Raw genomic sequence first — 10,387 nt, forward strand, 5'->3', positions numbered from 1 at the left:
GGTTGAACGTGATTTAATAGTGGAGCTGCCTCTGGTCTACTCTGGTGTTGTAGTTGTGGACATCCTTGATTGAGTCAATATGGATATCTTGGTGGTGTAGTGAATCTTGTACACCAGGCCCATTGCAAGATGCTGTAGGCTACTTTGTCAGCTACTGTGAGCCACCCCACGCTTATGTGGTGATAAGCGGTGAGGTGGGCCTGAGAAGAAAGGCCAAGCAGGGCCCTAATCAGTTTGTTTTGGGCTGTTTGGAGCTTTAACTTTAAGGGATTTGGGGCACGGCCTGAAAAGGTTGAGAACCACTGCTTTAGACCTAAGAAAATATCAACCTTTTTCATATCAAGGCCCATTTATTCTGAATTTGAGCCACTCCCCTAGTCAAAAAATCCTTTAGGATTCCGATAGAAAAATCCTTTAGAAATCCTATAGGATATCTTCTTATAGTATTATAAAATCCTTTAGAAAATCCCATTAAGAATCCTATAAGAATCCTTTACAGTTTTGGAACAGATCCTATTGGATATTTATATATAAAACTGTAAAGGATTCTTATAGGATTCTTAATGGGATTTTCTAAAGGATTTTTCTATCCTATTGGATTTTTTTCTTATAGGATTATTATCCTATAAGAAAATATCCAATAGGATCTGTTCCAAAACTGTAAAGGATTCTTATAGGATTCTTAATGGGATTTTCTAAAGGATTTTTCTATCAGAAATCCTACAGTTCCAATAAAATCCTATTGGAACTTTGAAAAATCCTATTGGATTTCCAAAGTTAGATATAACCCAATAGGATCCTATTGGAACTTTACAAAATCCAATTGGATTTTGCAAAGTTCCAATAGGATCCTATTGGACTTTACAGAGTTAGATATAACCCAATAGGATCCTATTGGAACTTTGCAAAATCCAATAGGATTTTGCAAAGTTCCAATAGGATCCTATTGGACTTTCCAAAGTTAGATATAACCCAATAGGATCCTATTGGAAATTTGCAAAATCCTATTGGATTTTCTAAAGTACCGATAGAATCCTATAGGACTGTATTGGAAATTTGTGAAAAACCAATAAGATCCTATAGGATTTTCAAAATCCTATAGGATTATATTGGAAATTTCGAAGATCCTATAGGATTTTTTGACTAGGGTCAGCCACGGTCCACCATTTGATTCCTCTCAGACCCAAGACTTTGTTGTCGTTGGATAATATTTTGTTCACAATTCCACGTTGTATTGATGTGGCACCATAGCAGAGATAACAGGCACACGTTTTTTCAAAAATAACAATTCTTTTCTAATTGTGTACACTTGTTATAAAGTAACCAATGCAGATGTTTAACAATAATTTAACTCTTGTCTTGAGAGAGCCACTGTTATAAATAACCCACAGGAGGACACAGCCGAACAGTGGGTGGCAGCAACACGCCATCTAGTCTGCAGGAAGGTGGAAACACAAAAGAAGAAGAAGTTGTTGATACTAGACGGCCAAAATGGCGACCGACGTGCGACAGGAGCTGGCTGGGTTGATGAACTCCACTGGATCTCACAAAGATCTGGCTGCAAAGTACGTATTCACGCACGAAAAACATTACAATTGTGTACGGTTTGTGATAGATAGATAGATATATATACTGACACACGTGGGGCAATTTCCTGGGAGAATACCTCTAAACGAGAGAACGTTAGCTAGCTATAGCATTGCAATGAGCTGTCCCCCTGCTAATTAATGTCCCCCTGGTTTATCCATTATCACATTCAACTACACACATTTTGACAGTTTGCTTACTTGCACACATGCACATTAATCCAAGATTATTATTTGTTACATTTTAGCACACAAGTGCAATTCTTTGATTTGGGTTCATCAACAGCTGTAGCTGCAATAACACAGTAATAAAGAAGTAGTAAAGATAGCAGCGTGCACAACAACAATAATAAATATAAACACAGATACACAGCCATAGGTCACTCCCATACGACTGAGCATCGCCTAAATCGGGCTTAAATAATGGACATCTAAATTCTGTTTAAGGTACCGACAAATCTTGGAGAAGGCCATTCAGTTTACAGATGCAGATCAACTGGAATCATTGAAGGCATTTGTTGAAGCAAGTATGTGTGTGATGTCAGCAATGCCACTTGCTTACTTACTTGCATTACATTCTTTAATTTGAATCAACCACTTAAATCTAATCGTGGCACTCTATCTGTTCTCTCTTACAGTGGTCAATGAAAATGTCAGTCTCGTCATTTCCAGACAACTGCTCACTGACTTCTGCACTCACCTCCCCAGTCTGCCGGACGTTACGGCTAAGGCTGTGTACCACTTCACCCTGGAGAAGATCCAGCCCAGGGTGATCTCTTTTGAGGAGCAAGTGAGTAGAGCTGCAGCTGAGTAGGGATGGGGTGAGATGATATTATGAAAATGACATGTCACGAATCGATTTTTGTGGCAAAAACAATTGCGATTAACAATACTATCGTGATAATCAGAATATGCTTAAATAGCAAAAATAGATCTACAAGCTCACAACATGTCACACTGACTGTGCAGCTTTGTGAGCATGATGTAGCTCTGTTATAAAATTCCTCTTTTGGTTAAAGGAGTCGTTCAGACCAAAACACATATAGGGTTAAATCTGCCTTTTTTCATACCTCGATTACTTGTCAAACGGCTTCTGCTCTGCACCAGAGCAGGGAGGGGAGAGCCTAGAAAGGGAGGGGATCTTCTCATCTGTTTGAAAAGTAAGGGTGCCTGTGAGGTCAAAACAGCGGTTTGATTGGTCTCAGGACGTTGTGTAAACACAATCCAATAAAAGAATTGCAACAGGGGCAGCTGAAATCTAGCAACAGGGGCAGCAATGAAAAAAATCGACTAAAGCAGGTATGAAGGGGTATGATAAAAGGCAGATTTAACCCTATATGTGTTTTGGTCTGAACGACTCCTTTAACTCAAGCTAAAACCTTTTACTTTGGGAAATGGGGAAATAGCATTGCCCTCTCCCCCTGACAAAAGAAGAGATTAGTGGTGAAGACAGTTTTACATTTCTCTCATCTATACTATAATTTTGCGAATGTCTGAGTGTCTGTCACAGCGTTTCTCCTCAGTGGCTGGAGCAATTGATCTGAAATCGCATCACCATAAGCATATGAACACACCTGACATAACTGTGAAGCCCGTTTGTCACTTTCACAAATCATATGCTGTATATTAGCATTTTTATGGTGTATCTACTATCTATTCTGCATCTAGCTTGAGGCACATCTATTCTGCATCTAGCATGAGGCAAAATGTTTAACCAGCTCTGTGTGTGTGTGTGTGTGTGTGTGTGTGTGTGTGTGTGTGTGTGTGTGTGTGTGTGTGTGTGTGTGTGTGTGTGTGTGTGTGTGTGCAGGCAGGCGGGTGTGTGTGCAGGCGGGTGGGCGGGCGGGCTGGGGGGGGACAGTATCTCTGTAGCCATTAAACGAAACGGGTTTCTTACATTGATGCTCCTACAGTACATCATGCAAGCACCAGTTAAAGTTACTTTCCATCCCTCATATACTGTGTGCACAGTGCACATCCCATAACCCACACACTGCATCATTTTGGAGCTCATATCTTTGAACGGGTAAGGGCTAGTTATTATAAAGTATTGATGAAACCGTAACTATAACAACCTTAATGTGTTTTTCAGGTTGCGTCCATCAGACAGCACTTGGCAACCATTTATGAAAAGGAGGGAGACTGGAGAAATGCTGCTCAGGTTCTGGTCGGCATTCCCCTAGAAACAGGCCAAAAGTAAGTTTACCAGTTCACTTATTTATTGGTATTCGGGATCTCAGAATAACGAAAAGATAACGACAAATCCACACAGGTTGCGTGCTGCAGCGTGCAGCGGTGTTGTGTGGACGATAGCTCTGGTTCAGAGCGTTAGAGAGTTAGAGAAGGTGAGAACTCGCAAATGCTCTGGATCAGAGCTAGGGCCGATTCATACTCCAATACTCCGAATTTATTTCGGTTCAGTTCGGGGAGTCACAAAATCTCGGTGGCACCGAACAGCCCAATTAATGCCGGTGCCCGCCCCCCGAACCTCTGAATGACGACATATTGTAGTTTGGACAGAGCTGTACCGAAAAGTAAAAAAAGTAGAGTATGAATCGGCCCCTATGTTGACAATGTCATACGCGGCTCACACATACGCATAAACGTTGTGTATGCATGGAATATAATTGACAGTTGCAGCCCTAATGGTCATGTTGTTTCTTTGCCTCAGGCAGTACAATGTTGACTATAAGTTGGACACATACCTGAAAATTGCTCGACTCTACTTGGAGGATGACGATCCCGTTCAGGCCGAAGCGTACATCAACAGAGCCTCCTTGCTTCAGAATGAGTCGTCTAACGAGCAGCTGCAGATACACTATAAGGTATTCAACTTACCGTCTTTATAACAGTCAGGGTTCCCACGGTCATGAAATTCCTGGAAATATCTTTAAATTAGACAAATATTTTTCCAGTACTGGAAAAGTTTTGGAATTGATCAAGGGTCCTGGAAGGTCCTGGAAAAAATAGCTATGCATTGTCTTTGGTTATTGATTTTGTTTATACCTCTGAAATGACAAATTAAACATTTGCCAAATTGTCAAATATTAAAGGCAGAAATTGTGAAAATAGCAGATCTACATGCTTGTAGATCGGCTATTTTCACAATAGAACCGTGTTATACAAAATTCCTCAACTCTTAGTGCTCGTCAGGGTCCTGGGGTGACGTCCCCAGTTCAAATATGATTATTTCGGGGGTCACGGCCTGAAAATGTTGAGAACCACTGGCATACACTACCTGTCTTTGGGCATTGCGCATAGGCGACTTGTTATTGAGTTGAATTATTGTTATATAGTCCTGGAAATTGGGTTAAATATTCTGGAAAATTATTTGGAAATTAATTGGTAAAAATGTGTGGGAACCCTGAACAGTGTATCAGTAGCAGTATCAAACATTTTATGGACCCATTAACAATTAATGCGCTCAAAGAATAGCCTAATAATTCTGCAAGACAAGTGATTTTTGTTCTTATCCATGCATCTTACTTTTTGTTTTGCCATATTATATGGGCTCAGTGCATAACTGTAGTTGCGGGTTTCCTGAAGGTGGCATACCTGTTTCCTGTTCTGGTTTATTTCCCCACAGCTTGGTTGTATCCAAGACAGAAATAGCAAGACATGCCATCTCCGGTTTACTTTCCGTATCTGTGAGAAGTAGGTGGCCAACCTTTTAGGAGACCGGAAGCAGATTGAAGTCTATTCATGCTAATGGCAGAGTGAGCGTGAACACAGATTCTGAATCATTCTTTAGCTCCATGGTCACTGAACTAAATATTGGACACGATCGTCACAAGCCACACAATATTCCCAAAATGTCCATGCTAAACTTTTCAGAGACACAAATAAGGAGAAAATCTAGCACCAGTAAACAGGACATTCATGTGATTTGCCGTCAGACGCTAGTGCCCACTTAGAAGACCATTTGTAGGATTCGTGTCCCATTTTGCCTCTAGTGGCTACAATTGGGATGGTCCATCTTCTTTGGTTGTATTAGCTCTGCAGCCGAGTTGAACCAGAAATTGCTTCTCATGTGTTTACAGTTCAAATATGCTGCCGAACAGCAGGAAACAGGTATGCCATCTTCTGGAAACCTGAGACTACAGTTAGGCGGCACAGAGCCTATTGTATTCATAATGGCCTTACAAATGTCCATAAAAGCCTTAGATTGAAGCCTGCAGAAACCCTGATTATGTACTGAAATAATATGAGATTTCATTACAAAACTGTAATGTGACATGTGGACTTCCATCATCATGCTGTGTTTATGGACAGGTTTGCTATGCCAGAGTCCTAGACTTCAGGAGGAAGTTTATTGAAGCTGCACAAAGGTACAACGAGCTGTCTTATAAATCCATCGTCCACGAGACTGAACGTCTAGAAGCCCTGAAGCATGCACTGAACTGCACCATACTGGCCTCTGCAGGTAAACCGCTGAACTTTAGAACAGGGGTCTTCAACGTTTTCATGCCAAGGACCCCTTAGTTGAGAAATAGATGAAGTAGGGACCCCCACAATCTGTTCATATATTCCATATAGTGTCAATGTTTGAAAGCACAATTATCAGTGTATTTTGGATTCATGTCAATTTGTGTTTTCAGATATTTAACCACTTGAACCGTGAATACTTAATAAACTTGACCTTTCACTCTGTACTTAGTCTGCTCTTTTTTTCTCCTCTACACCAAACCTCTTTGCCGGAAATGGCAGATCTACAAGCTCAGCTTGTAGATCTGCTATTTTTGGCTTAAGTTCTCAGAATATGGACACTAGGGTTCAAGTGGTTAATATGAAAAAGGGGAAAAAAGCTTCTATCACACAAAGATTTGGGGGCCCCCCTTTACTGTAGTAAATCTGAGGACCCCTAGGGGTCCCGGACCCCCTGTTGAAGACCCTTGCTTTAGGAACCTAAGACTACTGTAGGTCAAATGAAAGTCATTTTCCGTAAAAAGCCAAAGGTTTTAAGTTCTAAAAGGATTTTTATTTCATGTTTCCATCTACTACAGAGGCTTCGAATTGTTTATTTTTTATTTTTGTGTGTACGTGACAATGCTGTAAAGCTTTTCAGTAAACTAATTTAGAAAGGCCCCTAAATGGGTTACCTCCAAACATTCAAGGCCTCTGTGATCTTGGCGCCCCCCTCCCTCAAAGAAGTCCCGCACCCCAGGTTGTAGAAACCACTTCATTCACGTACAAATATATTGTCTTTCCTCTCCCTCCATCCCGCTCTTGCCCCCTCCAGGCCAACAGCGTTCCCGCATGCTGGCCACTCTGTTCAAGGACGAGCGCTGTCAGCAGCTGGCTGCCTACGGCATCCTGGAGAAGATGTACCTGGACCGCATCATCAGGGCCACCCAGCTGCAGGAGTTTGCTGCCATGCTCATGCCACACCAGAAGGCCACCACAGCGGATGGTAAAGACATCCCTTCACTTTTCGGGGTTTGATCCGGTCGGGAGCGGAAACCACTTTACGTCGTTGGCCGGAACTATAAGCCCCCATAAGTCACATCTGCCCATGTAACTAAGATTGCCGTGTATCTTGGGAATGGGCTTAATGTGTCTAAAAATGGGCCCAACCTGGGGGCATGCATGCAAATCAAAATAGTTAAAATCACAAAAACGATTGAAAGAAGTAAATGGAAACATTTTAACAATCTAAAATATGAACCCTTGTTCTAAAAAAAAAACAAAGTTGTTGTTAGTAAAATAAATTCAGTGATATCACGGAGAAGGATGATCATTTGTAGATGTGTGTGGAATATAAGGATTTAAGGCGTGTTTTTGTTTCCTCCTAAACGTTTCCGTCGGTGTGCTCTGCCTCTCTCTTCCAGGTTCCAGCATCCTGGACAGAGCGGTCATAGAACACAACCTGCTGTCTGCCAGCAAACTGTACAACAACATCACTTTTGAAGAGCTCGGGGCCTTGTTGGAAATTCCTCCGGCAAAAGTGAGACAATGGGAACTGGGCACAGTGGCCTGAACAGGCAGTGGGTGGGGTCAAGAAGGACCCTCAAATTGGTGTGCATATTACAGGGTTCCCACGGTCATGAAATTCCTGGAAATATTTTGAAATTAGAAGAATATTTTTCCAGTACTGGAAAAGTTTTGGAATTGACCATGGGTCCTGGAAAAAATAGCTACGCATTGTCTTTAGTTATTGATTTTGTTAATACCTCTGAAATGACAAATTCAACATTGACCAAATTGTCAAATATTAGAGCTCACAACGCGAGGCGTTGTGAGCATGTAGATCGGCTATTTTCACAATAAAAGTTATACAAAATTCCTCTAGTCTTAGTGATCGTCAGGGTTCAAATATGATTATTTCGGGGGTTGAGAACCACTGGCATACACTACCTGTCTTTGGGCATTGCGCATAGGAGTAAACAACTCGTTATTGAGCTGAATTATTGTTATATAGTCTTGGAAATCGGGTTAAATATTCTGGAAAAGTTTTGGAAATTAATTGGTAAAGATGTGTGGGAACCCTGATATTATGCCACAGACCCCAACAACACTCGACCGTTAGTGTGCAAATGTAACCAAATGGACACGTAATGCACGAAACCCACAGGGTGCACCAGTGTTAATTGTGACCGTTTATTACCTGCGCCAGCAGAGTTGGGTGATTTCGTATGTGGCGTTATCTGTTTGTGTTTACGCCCGTAGCCAATCATGGACCAGCATTATTGGTGTGAGGTCACCTTCAACAGACAATGAGGGACCAGCATTCTTGGTGACGTCACCAAGGTACTCTTCAAGGTTGATATAAGGTTCACTTGACACGTCACCAAGAACCTGATATAAATAACAGGTTGCGCTCTGCTGGCGCACAAGTAGGTCGTACATGGCCACAAGTGTACAGATGCAAGGTGGCACCTCGATAGAGTGCAGTCTAGTTTAGCTTAAAAAAAGCTTGTCTTTGCATATTCTCATAGGAATACATCTTAGGAAAACATATATACTGTATAGGACGATCAGACCTTCTGGTTTTGGTCGGCTTTGGCGAGAACGGTCGCCTGCAATAAAGCATTTGACCTTTTTTTTGTGGTTTTGCACCGGTTTTGTTGCGTACAGGTCCGTTTGGTTCCATTTGTACATAGATTTACAGAGTTACATTTGGTTCCTCCTACTATGAATCATTTTCTCTTGTCTGCTCATAATAAACGACTTTGGACTTTTCTGTGAAGTTGCTTGTAAAGTATTGGTAGTTTGGCGTGTTGAGGGTTTTTGGGCTTAAATAAGTAAAATAGTAGTTGCTTGTTTGTCCGCAGACCATGGGGTTGTCATGTTTTACTGTACAGGAATTCTAATGAATACCAATTCTAACATTTTTTGATTTTGTTCTTTGTTCTCAGGCTGAAAAAATCGCTTCCCAGATGATAACAGAGGGTCGTATGAATGGCTTCATCGACCAGATAGATAGTATTGTCCACTTTGAGAGTAAGTGACAGTGACTTATGTATTTTAAAGTAAAACAGGAAAAAAGAAACAAGCATATGATTTAGAGACAAAGCCAGATGTTGGAGCTTAGCTCCTTCCAGGATTGACTTCCTCAATTGATTAATTGAGAAAGTAATCGATAGTACAATCGTTAAGAAAATAATAGATGGTTGCAGCCCTAGTTGGTTAACTGACGTGGTTGTGTTTGTGTCTCTTTCAGCCCGTGAGCCTCTTCCCACCTGGGACAAACAGATCCAATCTCTTTGTTTCCAAGTCAACAACCTCCTAGAAAAGATCCGAGCAGCTGCTCCGGAGTGGGCAGCGCAGGCCATGGAAACGCAACCCAGTGAACATTAACTAGACGCTCCCCTAAACCTGTGGGTCGGGACCCCTGGGGGGTCCCCAGATGATTAACTTAATGTCCAACATTGTTTTCTCACTCAACAGTAAACAAATCAACATAAAGTTTAAGTGTGTAGAGGGTATTTGCACATTTAAGGACTTTTTAATACCTCTAAAATGACAAATTAAACATTGACCAAATTGTCAAATATTAGAAGCAGAAATTGTGAAAATAGCCGATCTACGTGCGCACAGCATGTATCTCACATTGTGAGCATGCAGATCTGCTATTTTCACAATAGAACCGTGTTATACAAAATGTAATGCCTCAATTCTTAGTGCTCGTCAGGGTGGGGGGTCCCCAGTTAAAATCTTAAAGATCTGTGAGGGTCCATCTGGAACCCCCTCAAGGAACCCTAAGGGTCCACGGACCCCACTTTGAGGACCACTGCCCCAGTCACACAGCCACTCCACTCTCCCTTGTTTTAACCCATTTAGGCCTGGAATTATTGAATGCTTTAACCAGTGAAAAATAGCAGATCTACAAGCTCACAGCGCGGCACCGAGTGCCGCGCTGCGAGCTTGTAGATCTGCTATTTTTGAAAAATTGTGAAAATTAGAATTTTGACCCGATTCTATAAGTGTCTTTTGAATCCTTCCAAGGTTTTTTGAAAAACCTCTGTTTCTATGTCGGCAATCTGGCCAGCCAACGTCAAAGAAAAGGTCCTTTTCACTTAACTGGAGCTCAGTTGGTCTGTTCTTGAGAGACTACTATGTCAGTGGTTCTCAAACGTTTTCATGTGAAGAACCCCCAAAATGATATTTATTTGGCCACGGACCCCCATCTCAAAAAATTTAGTTCCGGGGAGCACCCAGAAGCAACATTTGAGTTACAAACGTTCGCTTTGAAAATACATATATTCAAAGATTTGCACACATTTTCACAACTTTTTCAAAAATAGCAGATCTACAAGCTTGCCATGCTGTGAGCTTGTATATCTGCTATTTTTCAATAGTTA

The 10,387-nt window shown here is 41.5% G+C and overlaps 1 protein-coding gene across 1 annotated transcript; it reads left to right on the forward strand.

Annotated features, from left to right (window-relative positions):
• Nucleotides 1-1,491: 1,491 nt before the first annotated feature.
• On the forward strand, nucleotides 1,492-9,904 carry cops4 (COP9 constitutive photomorphogenic homolog subunit 4 (Arabidopsis); the record flags this gene model as incomplete). The annotated part of the gene is made up of 10 exons (XM_080742700.1): nucleotides 1,492-1,565; nucleotides 2,034-2,113; nucleotides 2,225-2,376; nucleotides 3,679-3,782; nucleotides 4,258-4,411; nucleotides 5,859-6,009; nucleotides 6,826-6,996; nucleotides 7,415-7,530; nucleotides 8,942-9,026; nucleotides 9,247-9,904. 10 exons carry the CDS (start codon nucleotides 1,492-1,494, stop codon nucleotides 9,381-9,383), a joined length of 1,224 nt encoding a protein of 407 aa, XP_080598826.1. The 3' UTR covers nucleotides 9,384-9,904.
• Nucleotides 9,905-10,387: the final 483 nt, after the last annotated feature.

This window comes from Nannobrachium achirus (assembly GCF_963921795.1).
Source record: "Nannobrachium achirus genome assembly, chromosome: 15".
Taxonomy (NCBI): domain Eukaryota; kingdom Metazoa; phylum Chordata; class Actinopteri; order Myctophiformes; family Myctophidae; genus Nannobrachium; species Nannobrachium achirus.